The sequence below is a fragment of the Dicentrarchus labrax genome, unplaced genomic scaffold (assembly GCF_905237075.1).
Source record: "Dicentrarchus labrax unplaced genomic scaffold, dlabrax2021, whole genome shotgun sequence".
Classification (NCBI taxonomy): Eukaryota; Metazoa; Chordata; class Actinopteri; family Moronidae; genus Dicentrarchus; species Dicentrarchus labrax.
In genome coordinates this window covers 17,514,674-17,534,968 of record NW_026136712.1, presented here as the reverse complement: position 1 = coordinate 17,534,968, position 20,295 = coordinate 17,514,674, and the positions used below count along the sequence as shown (strand labels likewise).

Genomic DNA, 20,295 nt, shown 5'->3' with positions numbered 1-20,295 from the left:
GTCTCATGTTCCTTCCTAATTGCCACATTAGCGTTGCTGCATTTCTCATAATTTTATCGTTCAGAAGCGGAAGGCCGGTGGTCGAGATCAAATACCAAATGCGGGAGCTTTAATTGAACTTATTTCATATTGCGACCCAAATGTAAAATGGAAAGATATAATTCTACTTGTTGTATCCTTTATCCATGTTACTATACAGTACAAATTAGAGGAAGGTCTCATCAGGCTAATGGTGATTGTGGTTGCTGGCTCTCACAGACGTCTCATATTAATCATCTCAGGAACTCATTCGCATTATGTGTGGTGTTTTCACTATTTATTACAAATATATGGTTAAAGGGTTGATCAGGAAACGGATTATCACGGATTATGTAAATAGTTTTGCAGTTTCTGGTAATCTGGATTTTAGCTCTATAGTTGTTATGTGATTATTCTTTATTCTTTAGTCGCACTTCTGGAGCCGTAAATCATCTTGTGATTAAAAAGCTCCAGTAACTACTAAATTGACCTTGTGGTGGCAGTGTTTTCCTTAACTTATATATTTAACATTTAATGTTCTTTTTCAGTAGTTTTCTGTCACAGCATCAAAAAGTTAAAATTGGTATGAAGTCCAAAAAGGGGATTATCAATATTTTAGCTTTAAAAATCTGTGTTGCCAGGAATAAGTGAAACTTAATAAATTTAAGTATATAATTAATTCACAGTTTAAACTCTGCGAGATTAAATAATAGAAAAAGTTTTTTTGGTCTTGTTTCCTCTTTCTTTAATCAAATATTTCTTGATTTAAATAATATTTTGGCTACGTTTAAGCTCTATTTAAGTTATTTTTCTGCGTTAAGGCAAAATTAAACACGTAGAATTAAACAAGTACTGTTAAACCAGTTTAAAAAATAAAACTTAAAGCTACAGTAGGTAACAGAACAGCTTTTTGTCATATTTTCTGAAACTTTCACGATATCCTGACAGTAGTAAGAGACAAATAAATAAATAAACTAAGGTTCCTCTGGCTCGTTCTAGTGCTCCTAATGGTATTTGGAAGAATTCATTCACAATCATTATTCTTCTGTTACAAAAACAGACACAAAGCTCACATATTTCTTGCAGTGCATAGCCTTTTATTGACGCTGACAATGTTTGAGCATGAACAAAGCTGTACAAGACCCACAGCAGCAAAGCTGGTTAAAAGTTTTGCATGAAGACGCTCCGGGAAATTAAAATTGTTGCAAGTCACCAGTCAAACTGAAAGAACCTTTAATTTCTATTATTCACATTATAGACGAGTGATTACGAGAAGAAACTCAAACTTTGGACCGAGTTCAATATCAACACTTGTCCTTATTCAACAGAGGATTGAGGGATTATGAGTTAGAATTAAGTTAACAAATGTAATCACGGCACTCTTTAAAAAAAGGACCATACCACTGTTTTTACAAGTGATACAACATGTGTACTTTATATTACAACCAACCTTTTTTGCTATTTTTGCTGCTGTGTTTCGGTATTTTTCCTACCGTCCGTCTGTGCAGTATTAAAAATCAACTAGCAGACTCTTGAAACTTGGTACAGGTGTGAAATCTATCCAACAATCACAGTCTGCGTATATCTCTTATCATAATGGATATTATTATTTGTGTGTGATATAGCTGTTAAAGTGCAGATTTAAGTTGAAATGTGACATTATCTCGTTACAGTAATTTCACTTTAAAACACAAATCACAGCAGACTTTGTTTACTGTGATGGATTAAACAGTCTTCAAGAGTTTCCTGATTACTTTTCAGACTTCACAAAAATTAATGGAAACCAACAAGTGGAGGGAAAGTTGGTAAAATACATCCAAAGGTCTAAAACACAATAGCATGAGGTGTAATATGGATATTTGTTGGTATGGTCCTTTTAGTACAGTTTGTGCACTGGGAGGGTGTGTGACTGATACTGGAGGTCAATACAGATATCAGTTATTATCGGCCCATATTAGTTTTTTAACAGACTAGAGCTGAAACAATTAGTCAATTAATAAGTTATTCTTAAGGAAATTATATCTGTAAATCAATTAATCATTAACAGTAGTGTACAGAGCGGACATTTTGCTCTCCGGTGGACAAACAATATAAGACAACACTGTTTCTAAATTACCTCAGACACATCTTTGGCATTTCTGTACTGGGACTCATCAGTTATTAGCCAGATACCGTTATTTATATCTGTGATTAAATAAGATAAATCCACTCACGTATCAGTTGGGTTTGCATGCCAGACGGCGCGCGTGTTAGCTGTGAGATTTACTGATGTGAGACTATAGACGAGCGAGTTCTACATTCACACAGCCGTCACTGCACATGCTCAGACATCTAACACTGGCTGATGCACAACTCTGACTGGCGGTTAACATGTGACACTCCAGAGCAGCACAGACGTGGCCACCTGACCTGACCTCTCAAATACGACCCACGATCCATGTAATGCACCGGAAACACAGACTGGCTCCGGGTTCGGGTCACAGTGTGAAACATGGTCAACAAGGAGACATTTAAGATGGGGTTTTTTTTAGGTTTTTTTTCTTAAAAACAGGCTGTAGTACAAAGAGGGTACAAGAGCGACAACAATTCCATAGGAATTTAAGATGATTTTAACACATCTGTCCATCCCCCTCCCTCATCTATCTGTACAGACTCTTCACCTCCCAGCACCTCAAACAGGGTGAGGGGATGCAGGGTTGCCCCATCTTAAAGAGATTCATGATTTCAGCATATTAAAATAAAAATCCCAGACTTTTCGCAAGTAGGAGTGGAAAACCTGCAGCTCTGGAAGTTTGATGGAGGAGGCGGATGATAGTTTTAGTTCTTAGACGCTTGCGTAGATTCGAGGAACTCCCTCGCTGCGGTCGACAGGTTTTGCACCAGCTGCCTGACCACGACCTCCTGCTCTTTGGCCCAGGATAGGCCGTCGTCCACCGCGACGTTGACCGGCACGCACACGGCTTCCCTCTGCAGGTCGGTCAGTCGGCAGGCGGCGGCGACTCCGGCCAATCCCAGTAGCAGCAGGAGGAGGAGCTTGAACATCAGGCCGATGAGAGAACGCCGAGGTTTAGGCGCCGATTCCACAACGACCTTTTTATCTGTTGAGATGAAGCGAGAGTCAGCGACATTAGAACGAAACGGGAACAAACTTTAAAGAACTATACCTGAGTTTGGTACCAAGGAATCCATTAGACTAATCAAGTACTGAAAATATGTCTGGGATGCAAGAAATAACAAAATGGTCACTTGGTTTCTCACAAAATCTCTTTACATCTTGTTTGTTTGGCTCATGAATGTGATGCTTTTTATTTGCAACCGATGCTCAAATATTGTGTGTTGTGCATCGTCCTTTAATGAATCAGTAAGGAAGAGTTGTTGAAACAGTTGCTGACATAAACTCCACCAGTAGAAGCATCATTCTGATCTGATTTAAATACATTTTAACTGTATTAGCATCAACAAACTACAGAATTTACAAACTTGACTCATGTACTCATTCGTTCATATCCTAACAGTCTGAACATCATGTTGCTTTCTGAATTACATGATGGCTACATTTTCTATTGTATAATTATCTTTGTTTACTATTAAAAACATCTTAAAGAAGCATTGGTATTGACTGTCGGACAACTGGAATGAGAAAGAATTATTGTTGTATGTTTTAGAAGTAGTTTTGTTCCCTTGTTGATTTTATTTAAAGTAATTCTGTGTTAACTTGAGGTTTGAGGAGAGGTCTTTGAGCTTTTAGCTTCCAATCTCCCCTGCACAAACCTTTGTTTACTTTAAATATGTGAGTATCTGAGCATATGTAGGTAAACTCGTATTATCAGATACCCTGAGTTGACGTATCGTATCAGGAGATAAACATTTGGATCGGTGCGTCCCTAAACTGCATAAATGTCTTATTAATTCAATTCTTCTAATGATTATATTTAAAAAAAAACAATAATGTTAAATTTCTCAACCGAGATTCAACCCAGAAATTTCTTTACTAACACACAAACTAAACTATTGTTGAGAAGTGCTCAAAATATTTTGCACACCATTTTATTACACATTACATATAATGTATATATTATTAATTATAGTCTTATATTTTCTATTATATCTTATAATATTTTTATTTTGTGATTCTTTATTGTAGTATTTTTACACTACATTCCCCTGTGCTGCTGTGTCTGACATACATTTCTCCTACGGGGGATCAATAAAGGAACATTATATCTTAAGAATTACAGACTAATTGCACCTTTAGGGCAAATATAATAAATTAGTGGACAGACGGTTTAAAGAGCCGATACTTTCTGAATCACATAAATCAATTTGATTTTAAAAAGTCTGTTAAAATCTTAAAGTCAGTATTTTTGTGTGAAAAGCTCAAACAACAATGTATTGTAACGTCAGTGGAAGTGTAAAAAAAAAAAAACACCACATGAACTGTCCCTTTAAGAGTCCCACCTGCTGCCTGTCCGTTCTTCTTCTTCTTCTCCTCGCTCTTCTTCTTCTGTTGTTCCCGCGCAGCCACGGCCGCCATCTGAGCGTTGTACTCTTTCCTCCTCTTCTCCTTCTCCTCCGCCTTCTCCCGTTTGCGAGCCTCCTTCTCTCGGGCCTCCCGCTCCCTCTGCTTCGCCTCCTTCTTCTTCTCCAGCTCTGATTGAGGCACGGGGAGAGAAAAACGTGTTTAGAAGAGACGCAGCCAGAAAAAAACAGCGTCACATTTGTTTCATAACGGGACATTAATATAAGATAGATATATATATATATATATATATATATATATATATATATATATATATATATATATATATATATATATATATATATATATATATATATATATGAGAGAGAGAGAGAGAGAGACTCTCTGGTCTTGTTGACATTCAGCCTCAGGTGATTCTGTTCGGACCACTCTACAAAGTTGTCTACCAGTGTCCTGTACTCACCCTCATCTCCCTCCCTTATACACCCGACAACAGCTGAGTCGTCAGAAAACTTCTGCAGGTGACATGACTCAGAGTTGTACTGAAAGTCAGTAGTGTGTAAGGTGAAGAGGAAGGGAGAAAGCACAGTTCCCTGTGGAGCTCCTGTATCACTGACCACCACGTCAGACAGGACACTGTCCAGACGGACAAACTGCGGCCGGCCTGTCAAGTAGTCAGTAATCCAGGAGATCATAGTGTCGTCCACACCCACCACCCGCAGCTTCTCATCCATTAGCAGAGGCTGAATGGTGTTGAAAGCACAGGAGAAATCAAAGAATGTGATCCTCACAGTGCCTCCCCCACCATCCAGATGCATATGGGCTCATTGCATATATATATATATATATATATATATATATATATATATATATATATATATATATATATATATAATGACTTTAATCCTCAGCAGGTAAAACTGATATGAGACTAGAAAAGTACAATTATTACTATTTTCTGTGACACAAAACATGCTTACACACTTTGTGCTCTTGTTATTATTTAGTCTGGTTGTCTGATGTTTGTGATTACACACTGATTGTTACTTATATCACGGTTTATGGTGTCTGACGTTGGCCCATTGTGCGAGATTAATTCTCTAATCTTCCATTTTTAGTTGAATCAATGCCAATATAAACGAACCGTAATCAGATTTCAGCCTGTGTCTGTGATGGGGCTCGCTGCAGAGATAAACTGTGTGGTAGATGATGGGATTGTGTTTTACTTCTCCGACTTCACATTTGGGACGAATTAAACCTTCCTCGCGCCCTGACTGCAGGGTTACGGCTACTTCCAGGTGCACTAATGTGTATGTGTCACTAAATACATTTACTCAAGTACTGTACTTAAGACCAATTTTGAGGTATTTTACTTGAGTATTTTAATTTTCATGCCGCTTTACACCTTTACACTTCTACTCCAATAAATTTAAGAGCAAACTATGACAATTTATTTCACAGATTTTACATTAAAAAAACATCCAACTTTTGATACTTTAAGTACTTTTTGCTGATTATACTTTTGTACTAAGCTGAGTAGGATTCTGACTTTTAATTAAGAAGAGGATCTGAGTCCTTCTTCCAGCATTAGTCAATGGCACAGTGTTACAGTTTGATCAATACTACCAATACTACTACTATAATAATCATAATCCTAAAAATTACAATATGATGTAATTCTGGAGTTTCACTGTCAAATACTGATTTAAATACGAAACTGTCTGAGAGAGTAAAAAAATTGAATAGCAGTTTTCACTATTTCTCAGCCTTCTATATATTCAGTGCCACAGACACATTTTGGTCAGTACTGTAACCAAAAAGTATTTTAGGTTTGACAGCCGATCAAAATGCAGATGATCAACTCCATGAACAGAGATCTCATGAAAGTTATTCTAATTATTTTAATTATGATACCCACCTTTTTCTCTCAAAAGGCGTTTCTCTCGTGCACGATCGACCTCGTCCTGAATGGCTCTCATGTGCTGCAGAACCTGGAATAAAATGACCTTTAGTTTAATACACTGTAAACTGTTTAATTGATCTCTTCTCTGTCATTCTGCTCCTCATCTCTTTCCCTCTCTCTCTATCGCTCTCTCACCTTGGAGGCACACTGTTTGCACTGTTTCTCATCCAGACAGTCCCCTGCTGCCTTGGCCAGGTCGACCTCCAGAGGGTTATCCTTCAGATCCAACCACTTCAGACTCTGAGAACAAAGACACACGCAGACTGAGTAAAATAATTAACTGTCAGATCAAAACAAAGGAAGAAGGGATGTTTAACCACAATGAAACAAGTGCAGAGTAGTTTAGCACTAGTCCAAATATATCATAAAGTATAAACAACATGAGTGAAGCAGTGCTCGTGTCTGGCACCCACCCTGAGCTGAGAGAAGCTGGCAGGCAGGACGGTCAGCTTGTTGTTGTACAGGTCCAGATGTTGAAGGCTGGCTAGGTTCCCGATGTCATCTGGTAGACAGGTCAGCTGGTTTTTACTCAGATCCACCTTCACCAGGTGGGTCAGGTTGCAGAACTCTGGCTACAGGAAAGAAACCGAGCCAAGAAAGAAAACTTAAAGTCTTAATATTAAGATTGGAAAATCTGAGTTAAGACCGATTTAAATACAGAATAAACATACAACAACCTCAAACCTCCGACTCTTGACTCGGATAAAGAAAACCCTCAACTAAAGAACCATATAAGAAGTGAAACAGAGGAGGAGAGGTCTCAAGGATGGATTAGATTCCCATTAATTCTTACTTTGATTAGGTTAATTTAGTGATTTATAAATGAAAAAGGAAAACACAACAGGAAGACAAACACTTAAAATAGCTTCTATATCAAAATCCCTATAAATCCCAATAAGCAGTACAATATATTTTATTTACCCACATTAATTTACCCTTTAATTTGTACATTTTTAAAGTAAAACATTGTTTTTCATTAAAATATTAATCACATTTTAAGGCAGTGGTTCCCAACATTAGGGTCCACAGGGTCCCGAGATAAGTTCGAGACGCTATGAAATAATTAAGATAAAGAAGAAAGATTCAATATCACATTTCTTTCCTTACAGTCATCTGGACGCGTTCAGACCTCTAAAAAAAATCCTTAAAATCAAACAACCAGAGAAAGTAAAATCACTCACAGCACAAACCATCGATGTAAAGTGTTCTACTTACAGGAAGGGAGGTAATGTTGTTGCAGGACAAATCCACGACTGTTGCTTTGGTGAATAAAGCCTTTTGGGATAAAGTATAACATGAGTCAGGGTTAACACACACACACACACACACACACACACACACACACACACACACACACACACACACACACACACACACACACACACACACACTCACCAGCTCTCTGACTGGTACCTCGGTGAGGTTACACAGGCTCAGGTCCACTTCATTCCCACTGATTTTATCCTTCAGGTTCAACACTTTGCTGTTTTTACTCATTCTGGAGACTGAGAGAAAAACACGAGACACATAAAACACATACAAAGAGATTTTAAACCCATTTTTAAACCAATGTGTGCTGATACTTTCTGACTAGCAGAGACCAGGAAACCCCCTGGAGACCTTCCACGTGATCCGCTCACCTGTTATCAGAGCTGTGGCTCCACAGAGGAAGAAAGAAATGAGTGGTCCAACTTCTAAATAGGAGGAGAAGTTGGTGGAAAAGCTGCGAGACGCTGGAGTCTGTATTTTTTTGGCAGCACTGACTGCCTGAATGAAAATCCACGTCACTGATTGAACGACAGCGCGGTGGCGGTGAAGCGAGCAGCGCCCCCTGCAGGCCCGGAGGACGCGGTGCACCTAAAAACAACTTAAATAAACTTTATTAAACTGCTGCACATGACAAACAGGCAGCATCAGTGGTTGTTAGGCATAACTGGAAATTCATCCAAGCAGCACACAGAAAAAATATATTTAAATACTTGAACTTAAAAGGAGTTTAATTAATGCATAACACATGTAATTCAGAGGTTTCATGCCACAAACTAAGCTTGTAGCAACTTAAAATCTACACTTGTAAATATAGAATTTACCTGTAATAAAGATATTTTTATACACAAAAATGTAATGTCTTTGTTTTGCACAAAAACAGGCAGCATCAGTGGTTGTTAGGCATAAATAAAAAATAATCCAAGCAGCATACAGGAAACAATATATATTAAATACTAAAATATAGGCAGAATTAAATCAACTTAAAGGGGGTTTAACTAATGCATAACACATGTAATTCAGAGGTTTTCCAAGGCCACAAACTAAGCTTGTAGCACCTTTAAATCTACACTTGTAAATTTAGAATATACCTATAATTAAGATATTATTATTATTAGATTTTACAAAAATTACCGTTTTTGTTTTGCATAAAAACACCAAATTTAAAAGTGTGATATTCAGAAATAGGTAACTAACCACCCACGTATTCTGCTAAACAATAAAAAACGAATTAAAAACTTCAATAAACTTCTACAAATAGCAAACAGGCAGCATCAAACAGGTTGTTGAGTGTAACTAAAAATTAGTCCAAGCAGCATACTTTAACAGAAGAGAGAAAAAGATACTAAATACTAAAATATAGGCAGAATTAAATCAACTTAAAGGGGGTTTAATTAATACATAATGCAAGTATTTAAGAGATTTCTTGCCACAAACTAATCTTGTAGCAACTTTAACATGCCTTTATTCCATCTCTTTATTATAGAAATCATCAGTTTTGATTATACAATATGACTATATATATATATATATATATAATATAATATACTATACAGTACTTTTTATACTGTCAATGGATATGACGTTAGGAGAAAAACAGAAACATCACATTGAAAGATATCAGAAGATATGAGAGTGAGCGGCATTCAATCCTCCGTTACTCTGAAACCACAAAGTGATCAGAGCTTTTTGGATCAGCTCCACGTTCTTAGGATTATTTAAAGTGGCTCCAGTCAATATGGTAAAATTAACAATTGATCTTGTAACTACTTATGTGCAAGTCGCTGCTCTCAGTTATGAACCCACTAATTATCACCTGACTCTGCAGCTCAACTTCACTGTTTTGATTCACACATAAAAACAGACAACAGGTTTTGTTTTATTTGTTTATTTCCGCATTACAAAGAGTCTGAAACATCTCTTCAGAGCAGATATCAGGCTATTAATTGATTATGAAAGCATATAGCTACATTTAAAGATTATAAAATTATATAGAAAACATTTTATATCGTCAGAATATTCTATCGTCTTGTACTGAATTGCGTGCTTAATATTTTAAATATTTTAATATGTCTTAAGGTGGATTATAAGGTTTGCCTTTATTACATAATATATATTTATGTAGGAAAACATGCAATTATATCAGTCTGCATGTATTATTATACATACAGACTATACTTGTTGTATAGCAAAAGACATATGTCGATCACTTCATGGCACATTAGTCTTCTAGAATATTACAACGTGTTTGATGTGAACCACTGTGTGAAACATGCAGATGTCAGATGTGTGTAGTTGAACCACTGAAGGATTAAATACAACCTTAAATACCAAGTACACCATTACTCGTCAGCTTTACTGACTCAGCAGAAAAAGATGCAAAACTGATTGTACAGATTATGTATCGAGGATAGGGGGGAGCAAGTGTAAGGTGTGTGGTTTGTGACTTTCTAATCACCACAACTTCACCTTGAACTGCAGCATTGACTGACTTTCTGCCGATGATTCAGGAAAGTCACCAAGAAATGAACACATGACCTGCAGCATGGTGTGACTTTGTGTATACGACCTCTGGGAAGTAACGTATGTTATGTTTCATTATTCAGCACTAATATTAGTCTTCTGAATTCCAACTGACAAACATAAAGACTAGAAACAGAGTGGCAGCTATCACATAGAAAATGAAGAAGACTTTGTTGATAGTTTTGGTCTTTCTGGTCCAGTAGCCGGGTTTCTTTTCTTCCTTCCTGAGAAGCACAACCAGTGTTTTCAACAGCTTTTCAAAGTCTTGGGACTCCTCCATCAGCTGGATGCTGCTACCCTAAAAAAGTGGTTTGATGTTAATGTTGTATGCAAATACAGCTGCTACACTTTTCGGTCACATTTGTTATTTTTGTGCCTTAAAATGCACAAATTGCAAAGTAATGGGTGGAAAATGTTAATTATTCCATGAGGGAAATGGATGATTTGGAGGAAATGAGTTTTAGGATAAGATTGCCCACATGTTTACTGTGTGTTTATGTCTCAGACTCTGATCAGTTCTTTGGTTTTATGGTTTTCCTCTGATGTGCTCCACCTCAACTGTCTAAGATTTACAAAGTTTAGCAAAATAAATGCTGTGAAATGTAGCTGATGTTAGCTGGTTAGCTTAGCTGCACTGTCCAGGACCATGCTCAGAGGAGATTGGTTGTAACTCTAGCTCTATGAACTCCAGCTCCAACTGTGGCAATCTTTACTTTCAGTTGAATACCTGAAGAATTGCAAAGAAAGATCTGTGTCATATGTGTCCAGTTACTAAAAGTTGATCCACACCTTACAATCAAAATTAAGAATTCAATTTGTGCGGTATAATAAGGGTGAGTGGAGTTTAGAATACAGTTTCCCCATCATCTGGATACTCTACAGAACACAATGTCAACACTTTTTTAAACTATTTCTGCAGGAGGAAGCAGTTATTTCGGTTAAATCTTAAGGTAACTAACCTCTTTGGCCATCGGCAGCAGTTCAGATGGCGTTACACCAGGAGACACATCAGAGACGTCTGAAAAGATACATTAGACACAAAGTGTGGATATTTGATTTATTATTATTCAAAAAGGTGATCATCTGCAGTAACTTCAATGCTTCAAATTGACTGATTTCATCCTTTGAGATTGTAAAGCTAAAAAACAAAATATATAAAAAGTTGTAGTGAATCTCACCTCTAAAACAGTTCTTGAAGCTGACTTTGCCTCGTTTGTCTCCACAGTCCTCACTCAGGCTTTGCTCTTTATCTGCCTCGTTGTCTTGGGAGTCTCTAGCCCTTAGACTCATCACCACGATCGTCTCCACGAGGCTCAGCATCATCAAACCAAAGATGCCAATACAGTAGAGTGCTGAAGGGAGACGGCAGCAATATTAATGTGGACGAATTACTACACGTTGAGTCAGTATATTTGCCGTTCCTGCTCATGAAGCACAGCACAGAAAAGACCAGAGTGGAATTGTTTTGATACCTTACCAGCATTGAATGCTGCTTTAAATCTAGTATCGTGTGTCATTACCTATAAGTGGAGCTCGGTCTGAAGAGGAAGGCAGAATTTCATTCAGAATAAGTTGCATCACGGTGACGGCAAGCAGCACGGTGACCTTGAAGCTGAGCTTCTCGCCCCCGATGTCTGAGATCAGGAAGGAGGCAATGTCCAGACACAAGAAGAAAAAGACGGGCAGCAAGAAATTGATGATGTAGAGGATTGACCGCCTCTTCATGTTGATCTGTGAAATGATGTTAAAGGGTTGAGGTAGTTGACCTTCACAGTTGACACAGGCTAAACAGCAACTACAGCTATTACAGTTATACTGCTGCACGCAGGTTGCCCACGTCAACGGTGATGCAAAAAACACTAGGCAAGGGTAGAAGAAACAAACTACATTTACCTAGTGATGGGTGGAAACTAGGGATGTCATGAGAACCGGTATTTTGGTACCAACTTGATGCCACAGGTCGGCAAATATGATGGTACTAATTTTTCTACACAGGGATTAAATTCTTCCGGACCCGTGTAGAGTCTGTGACAATCGTGCATCCTCTACGGGGACCAAGACCAAGGTAAGCATGGACCAGGTAAAGGAAGAGTCAACAGCAGTAAACACATTGGCAGATGCCGATGTCATCCGGTACCACGTTTCTGTGTGTGTGTGTGTGTGTGTGTGTGTGTGTGTGTGTGTGTGTGTGTGTATTCAGAAATACTTACAGTGTAAACAATCCTGCTTTGGCCGCAGACAGTGCTGTCGTCTTTCATTTTGGAGACTGTCATGTTGACAAACAGCCACTCGTACTGGATGAAATCATGCCTCAAGTCTGCAATCTTGGACTTATTGTTAAACACCAAAAGATCCATTTCCCAGTCTGAGGTAAAAAATGAAACTGAGGTTAGCTTGCAGGTTAACAAAGAACAAATGTATGGTGTGTGTGTGTTCAGGTGACAAAAAGTCATTAAAGCACAACATGCATTCAAACTCTTGTCAACAGGTTACAGGCTCACCAGAGTGTATGACAGACTTCACAGAGATGTTGCAGCTCTGAATGTCGAAGGGGAATTTGTAAACCTGCATCCTGCAGGTGCTGATGATCACCTGGTTGTTTATAGATTCGACAAAACCATTGGCTGTAATATGGAGATAAGGAGTCGGAGGGGCTTTATCCTTCTCTGTCCTACACACACACACACACACACACATACTAAAAAGTATGCAATGAACTATGACAGTTACCATATAACCACGATATCTCTGGCTGGCTATGGACGTATGTTGCATTTCCTGTCTGAATCTCCACTATCACGTTCAAATAAAGGCCAAAGCCCATTCACCAGTCTATGATAAACAGTTTACTTTATAGACATATACAGGCTACACTCTATAGCCTGTGCCAAATGAAATTCCAATCCCAATATCTATATGCTTAAATGTCCATTGATCTTTGCAAAGATGTACCATCATCATTACGTCAGTGGCATAGTGTTAAAATAACAATATAATTTAATGTAATTATTTCTGGGCCAAGATATATCCAATAAATGTTGTTATCATGATAGGCCTAGTGGTGGGAAGCAATAATAATAATAATAATAATAACAGAGTTTAAGAAGACAGCTGTGGATACAGTATTTCACTGGACCTCTCTGATACATAGGGGTACTAAAATACTACTAGGTTTTTAGCAAGCATATTGTACCGCAGATTGTTTTCCATGTTGCCCCCTGTCTCTTTCTTGTGTTTTTGCACTTGGTTGATGATGATCATAAGTAATGTAATCATAAAACGCTGCTTTTGGCAGTAACAATGCTCTACCACAGGGGTTTTTAACTTTGTGTGTGGACCACTATTTGTAATCAAATTTTCGCAGACCACCTCATAATACACATAATAAAATGTCTACACACAGTCCTACCTGAATTAATCTGCACCTATTAATAGGCCTACTAGCACTAAAACTATAACTGGTCATCGCATCAGTGTCGTAAAAAAAACACCAATATTTGCCCCTTTCGTTCGAAAATTCGAAAACAAAAATGTTTAATACTTCAAAACATTTGATGAATGAACCTTAAATTTTTCAGTAGCCTTTTGTGTGTAGATTTGAACAAAATCCGGGTTGGTTCTTAATGGGAGCTTTTACAGCCTGAAAAATCGGATTTTGTTTACCGAGTTTGGTGCTGGGCTGGTGGGTGCTTGCATTTTAGGAATCCGCCGTCTTGGTTTGTAAAGAAAACATTTAATTTATTTATTTACTCAAGCGCCCGATGGCATAATCAGGTTCATTTTAACAACTTATTTCCTTAACAATGTAGTATTGTTAAATCTATAAAGTTACAGTAATAAGAACATTCTCTGTCTTTCTGCCTGAGAGCGAGAGGGGGAGGGAGAGAGAGAGAGAGAGAGAGAGAGAGAGAGAGAGAGAGAGAGAGAGAGAGAGAGAGAGAGAGAGAGAGAGAGAGAGAGAGAGAGAATAAGTTCAAAGTATATAAAAATAGTATATATACATATATAGTATATATAAGCCTAGTGGGCTTAGTTCAAGTGGAAAGCTAGTATCACATTTATTAAAATGAAGGTTAAAAAATTATTTTATATTTTATTTTGCTTTTCCACGGACCACAGTTTGGGAATGACTGCTCTACCAGCCTGCATATACATTCAAACTTACATCTCTATAATAGTGAGATCTGGCTTCCACAGTAGCTCAGAAGGAAGAATAAGACAGTAGATACCGCAGAATTCCTTTGGATTCCAAGACATGAACTCATTTTCCCAGAACTACAGAGGAAAACAGAGAAACAGTTTTCCAACAGAGTGAAAGGGTGGGAATTCAATCAAAATGTGCTTTCTTTCCCAGAGAGAACTCACCATTACAATCCATATATAGGACACAAATTGCTGGTTCTTCTCGTTCTATGAGCAAAGAAATATTTGTGAAAATCATGGAAATTGTCAGAAAACAAAAGTTCAGTGTTAATACAAATTTGATGGCCCAAGTCACACAGGATAACAGCCAGCAATGGTAATACAGTACACAAGGCTACCATGTTTTGTTAAGTACACAGGTTAGGTTCTTTTTGCAGTTAGCCACACCTCAAACAATTCATAATTTCAAATTACATAGTTTATTTGAGTTATAGTATACATTTATTTGCTTTTGGCCATACACTGTTTAAATGGAGTGCAAACATTTTCACGTTGCAGGGTTAAGTGAATATTTTCTGTTATATTGATCTTTGTTTCTTGTGTTACCATGTGGAAGAGGTCTGTCCTGGTGGAAGAAAGGCATGGCCAAGTGTGGAGGATGGTTATATCCCGTGGCCTGCCAATCAAGCTGTACCATGTGCTGCCATGTTGGAGGGGGATTTTGGGTTTAGTTTGTTTTACTTGTAGTAGTTGTAGTTGGTGTCAATTTTGTTTTCCCCTTCTGTGTAAATTGGTTTGATCAAGCCACTATATATGTTCCCTTGTGTGTCTCATTCAGGGAGGTTAGTTTGTTCAGTTTATATTCTGTTTGTTGTATGCTGTTTTTGGTATAGTTATATTTTGTTGACCTCTTTTATAGGCCTAGATGTTAAATTCTTGGTTTGAATTGTTTGGTATTTTTGGGTAAATAAAAAAAAAAAAACTCTATTTTTCAACAAACACCTGTTTTCCTCATTGCTTGACTGGTCCCTGACAACAACCCTAAGTCATATGACTCAGGCAGACATTATTATGAGGAAACAAACAGCAAACATCCGTTAACATGCATCAAATCTTAACTGTGTCTGTGATTGTAGGTGTTTTATTTCAGTAATGACTGAAATGATCTTGCATGGTTGGGTCTTATAACTTAGAAACAACAATAAATTTGCAAATCTTGGGAAAAAAATTGGCCGTTTCTTTTGCTGCGTTTTGAACACCCCTACTAGAGTCAAATTAATACTGCTAGAGATGTAATTCAGTGCATTTCTTTATTTTCTGTGAAGGTTAAACAAACGACTGATGATAGTTAGAGCTCTGCTCTCTGTGCATGGCCAGAATAGATATGATGAAAGTCTCTAAGACATATATTACATGCAAACATTAGGCTCTGTGATTGTGAAAGAGAGGTATCTATATATTTATAGTAGGTCCTCGACATCATGTTACATTGCCATACCTTTGCTTTTACTTTACCCCAGATACTATGTGAAACTGTTGATACTGTTACAAACAGTGAAATGGACCCGACATGAACTCCTTGACAGAAGAAATAATAATTGTAATTTACGATCACAAGCAACCTACTTACCACATCTAGAATGGCATAGAGTTGTACATCCAGGGTTACGTTTGTGGGCTTCCTGTAGTTTTTAACAGGCCGGATCATTGAGAACAGGTCTTTGTTTTGGGTGAAGTTCAGGTGGTCTAAAACATCCTGATAACTGCAGATTTGCTCAGAGGACTCCCCATCTACAGCCAAAACATCAAGACACATTATCTATGAGAGAGAGAGTTTAATCTTAAAAGAAAATAAATCAGGAAATGTGATGTTGATTACGAGGCTCTGAATTGTGCCTTTAAATTAGAACTTGAGATCACCTGTGTTTGAATTATGTTCTCTCAGCATATCATTAAAAAGAAAACATTGTTTGTGTCCAGTGCTTCTGAATTCATATTCGCCAAGATAGCCCTACTCTGACTTTGACAAAGGGTTTAACCTGAGCCAGGCCATACAACAATGGTAGCTAGACGGCATATTAATAGACTCTCCATTTAAGATCCATCTCCCAGGTACAACCAAATGCTTGTTGATAAAACATAATGGCCAGCAGCGCTTAAAAGTGTGCATGGAGCCTTTTAGAAAGCTGTTAACAGAAGTTTTGTCAGAATCATCGTAAACCTCACAAACATCCTCCCCAAAGTGAAGTGTGGTGGTTGCAACATCATGGTGTGGTTGATGCTTTTCAGAGACTGAACAACCTGGAGCAAATCTGCCAGGAGGAAATCCCTCCCAAACAATATACAAAGCTGATAGATACTTTAGCACAAGGTGGCTCTACCAAGTACTACTGTGTAAGGTTTGAATACCTAAGCTAGCAGCATAAGTAGTTTTTAAAATTTTCTTCAAACCGCACGCTTTTGAACAGTGCTTTATCCAGAAAGTTACTTTGCCTTACAACGAAATTCGGGAGTCAGAATGAACAAAGCAAGAAAAAACAAAGAAAGGTCAGTTGGTAGCAACATAGCAGACGGGCGCTTTTAAGTAACTTAAAAAGCTCCTTGGAGCCTATCCGGTCATCTGTCGATTAGTTTCAGATGAGCTTGGCGAAACAAATGTCTACTATCCGGGAGATGGAAAATAGCCTGTCCGACCACAGCGACAGGATTACGCAATTGGAGTTTGACGTGTGCGGGTCCCATTCAAAGAGCCAAAATGTCCGAGTGCTGGGACTCCCGGAGAATTTGGAGGGAAAAGATGCCAGGGTCTTTATGGCCAAGTTGTTTGCCGACCTGCTGGGGAACCTACTCTCTGGGCCACCTGAGTTGGACCGCGCCCACCGCAGCCTGCAGACGAAAGCTCGCCCGGATGAACCTCCACGACCTGTTGTTGTCACGTTTCATCACTAAATGGAGAAACAGGCTGTTCTACAACAACTCTTCTTACAACGGCCACAGAATCAAAATCAATTAAATTATGTATTAAAATATTAATTAGTAATTAGTTGTTAATTGAAGTAGCTGGCTCTGTCAACAGCAACAGTGACTTAAATTGAGTTATAATTAAATAGCCATGGGGTTAATTAATGTCTTAGTAATTGCCAGTGGTACAGCAGTTCACTAATAAACCTAATCAGCCAACCAGTGTCTACATCACTCACTCACCATCATAGGCATCATTGAACTGCTGGGGCTCAGGGTCTGCTGTTGGGTCAAACTCACATTATATATTGCTTTTTGTAAACAAAAAAGAACTTACCTAGTCTTCTAAATGGGCTTCTCAGTACCATAGCTCTAGGCAGACAGCTTCACTTTGCCATTGTATGTGGAGGGCAAGCTCTTTTTAGTAATGTGACCCTTGTCAGGCAAAAAAATATTTTAAACCATCCCAAAGTCAGTGTAAACTGTCCAAAATTCTAAATTGTCCTTTCACTTTGTTATTCTCGGCTATTATGGTGTCTTTTATTTTACATTGCTGTGAAAAAAACACCAAAAAATCTTTGAACATTTAACTATTTTTGTATTTAGGTTATTCAAATGTCCCACCAATAACAACATTTTACAAGACCACATTTGAACACATCATGATAACTTAATTGACCTTCGCCTAATACTCATAATTACTGAGTAGAACTTGTATGCGTCATAATACAATTCAATGCAGCCTCTTAAGTGAGTGGGTGCTTACTGGAGTACTGTCCGACAGTGATAATATGTGTGAAACACACAGTCTGTTGTAGATAGCCTCCAAATTAGTAACGTTCAGTTAGCTACACTAGGAATCGTTGCTCTACAATGAACTGGCGACTTGTCCAGAGTGTTGCCCGATGACAGCTAACGTATACTCCAGCCCCTGCGCCCCCTCTTCCCATGAGGAAGAACGAATCGTGGATCAAACCATTTTTTAAAAAGGGGGCAAGGGGGTTATTGAAATTATTAAAATCAAAATCAGGACTTTGTGTACACTGGTTCTGGCAGCTAGTTGTTTTTAAACGAGCGAGCATCAAACATCCATTACTGTATTCTTCAACTGATGTAAGCTATGTGGGAATCAGGGGCATATACAGGGTGGGCACTTTAGGGGGGACTGTGTGATTTGTCCTGCGGTGGGTTTTTTTTCTTTTTCTCGTTGTTTGTCTGTTGGTTTGTTTTTGTGTTTCTTTCTCTTTCGTTCCCCTTTTCTCTTTCCCTCTGGGTCCCAAATTACTGGTTTTATGCTCAGTCTTATCTGTCTTGTGTATCATAAATAACAAATGCCTCTGTAATTCCAGGGGGAATAGCCTCTGTCTATAGCTATTCTCAGGCATAAACAGGGGATTTGAACACAGGGTAGCATTATATGCTGATGATTTATTATTATACGTACAAGACCCAGTAAATTGTGTTGACGGAATAGTAAATTTGTTAGAGACCTTCTGAGTACTTTCAGGTTACAAATCTGAATATTGCAAAGACTGTATGTTTTCCTGTAAACCAGTCAGCCAAATCCATCCCTCCTGATGCACTACCTTTTCACTTATCTCCCAGTGGCTTTAAATATTTAGGTGTAAACATCTCTCACTCCTTTAGTTCACTTCACAAGAATAACTTTGTGGAATTGACTGAGAAGATTAAATTGCACGGATTGAATTGGATGAAGTTACCTCTTTCACTTTTGGGTTGAATCTAAACAATTAAAATTAATGTATTACCTCAAATCCTATTTCTTTTTCAGACTTTTCCTATCTTACTCCCCAAATCTTTTTTTAAATCACTTAATACCAGTATACTTTCTTACATCATGGCAGGCAAGCCCCCCAGGATTCAAATATCAATTTTCCAGAGGCCCAGACAAGATGGGGGCCTTGTACTTCCCAATATGCAGTTGTACTATTGGGCCACTAACCTCCAAAAACTAAAAAAATTGTAACCGCTGCAGTGTGATATATATCGTATCACCAGATTCTTGCTAATACACAGCCCTATTGAGGACTGTATGAATACTGAGTCCCTGTATATATATATATATATATATATATTTTGTTTGGGTACACCTAGCTTAAAGAAGCACCATCTAATACATCCCTGCAGTGATTGGTACCTGAAGGACTACCTTTTGTGCTGTTGCATTATACTGTGAAGTGTTTCTAATATTTTTTCCATGTTTATATCAGTTAGTAGGATAGATATTAGAAACATCTCCCATATTGTAACATCACCACAAACTACATCATCCAACATGATCATAAAGTCTTTATCAACACCTCTCTAAAACAACTTCAACCTTCCTGAAGGTTGGATCTATTGCAGGACTGTTTTAGCTATGTGTACCCAATTAACTATTCTATTCTCAAGTCTCCCTCCACCTCTAGTAGCAGATGGTTTATTTGTTCAGGTTTTGAGATTTCTCTGTGGATGTGGATAGAATTTATTTTGTGACACAGACTTTGACAGTATTCATACCCTTGGTAGAAATTACTATTAGCATTATCCAGAGCAATGAGACGCTGTGAGGACGAGAGAAACCTTACCTACGAGGAGGAGCAGGAAGAGGAAGCCAACAAACATCATGAATGGAGGACCAGAGAGAATCCAAAGCCTGTGAGAGGTCTGTGCATCAATGTCACCTCTGTGCTTTCTAGAAACATCACAGCACTTTATCCTCCCACTGGAAGAGGGCTGGACAAACTGAATGACCCACCCATTGGTTTGTTTTTGTTTTTTTATCTTCCTAACCAGGCTGTACATCTGCAGTTGCAAGGGAGCACTGTAGAAGTGGAAGATTTATTTATTTATTTATTTATTTATTTATTTATTTGGGAAAGTAAATTATAATTTGGTGGAAAATAAAAGGGCCTGGTGGCACATACTGTACCATACAATG

At 38.1% G+C, this 20,295-nt stretch overlaps 2 protein-coding genes across 5 annotated transcripts; both read right to left on the bottom strand.

The window, feature by feature from the left end:
• Positions 1-1,094: 1,094 nt before the first annotated feature.
• lrrc59 (leucine rich repeat containing 59) lies at positions 1,095-8,268 on the bottom strand. Its single transcript, XM_051418199.1, has 8 exons — positions 8,102-8,268; positions 7,857-7,966; positions 7,677-7,736; positions 6,875-7,033; positions 6,597-6,701; positions 6,417-6,489; positions 4,477-4,668; positions 1,095-3,116 (listed from the first exon to the last, which is right to left on the bottom strand). Exons 2-8 carry the CDS (start codon positions 7,956-7,958, stop codon positions 2,836-2,838), a joined length of 972 nt encoding a protein of 323 aa, XP_051274159.1. The 5' UTR covers positions 7,959-7,966; positions 8,102-8,268; the 3' UTR covers positions 1,095-2,835.
• A 1,331-nt stretch (positions 8,269-9,599) lies between these two features.
• LOC127373873 (5-hydroxytryptamine receptor 3A-like) lies at positions 9,600-20,034 on the bottom strand. Of its 4 annotated transcripts, none has more exons than XM_051418724.1 (10): positions 19,943-20,034; positions 14,616-14,660; positions 14,480-14,525; positions 13,914-13,962; positions 12,752-12,921; positions 12,461-12,615; positions 11,771-11,981; positions 11,429-11,602; positions 11,210-11,268; positions 9,600-10,548 (listed from the first exon to the last, which is right to left on the bottom strand). In XM_051418724.1, the coding sequence occupies exons 2-10, from the start codon at positions 14,616-14,618 to the stop codon at positions 10,342-10,344; spliced, it is 1,074 nt and encodes a 357-aa protein (XP_051274684.1). In that variant the 5' UTR covers positions 14,619-14,660; positions 19,943-20,034; the 3' UTR covers positions 9,600-10,341. The 4 variants fall into 4 exon arrangements, with proteins under 4 accessions (XP_051274684.1, XP_051274680.1, XP_051274681.1 ...); XM_051418720.1 differs by lacking the exon at positions 13,914-13,962 and adding an exon at positions 16,024-16,184 and having other exon boundaries at positions 14,416-14,525; positions 19,943-20,029; XM_051418721.1 differs by lacking the exon at positions 13,914-13,962 and having other exon boundaries at positions 14,416-14,525.
• Positions 20,035-20,295: the final 261 nt, after the last annotated feature.

Coding starts and splice junctions, on each gene's coding strand:
- lrrc59 (XM_051418199.1), bottom strand. CDS start 7,958: ATGAGTAAAAACAGCAAAGTGTTGAACCTGAAGGATAAAATCAGTGGG. Junction 7,034..7,676: donor ACAACATTACCTCCCTTCCT/GTAAGTAGAACA, acceptor TCTTTCCTGTAG/CCAGAGTTCTGCAACCTGAC. Junction 6,490..6,596: donor GCAAACAGTGTGCCTCCAAG/GTGAGAGAGCGA, acceptor ATTTTATTCCAG/GTTCTGCAGCACATGAGAGC.
- LOC127373873 (XM_051418720.1), bottom strand. CDS start 19,982: ATGATGTTTGTTGGCTTCCTCTTCCTGCTCCTCCTCGTAG. Junction 16,185..19,942: donor CTTCCTGCTCCTCCTCGTAG/GTAAGGTTTCTC, acceptor TTTTGGCTGTAG/ATGGGGAGTCCTCTGAGCAA. Junction 12,922..14,415: donor GATCTCACTATTATAGAGAT/GTAAGTTTGAAT, acceptor GTGTGTGTGTAG/GACAGAGAAGGATAAAGCCC.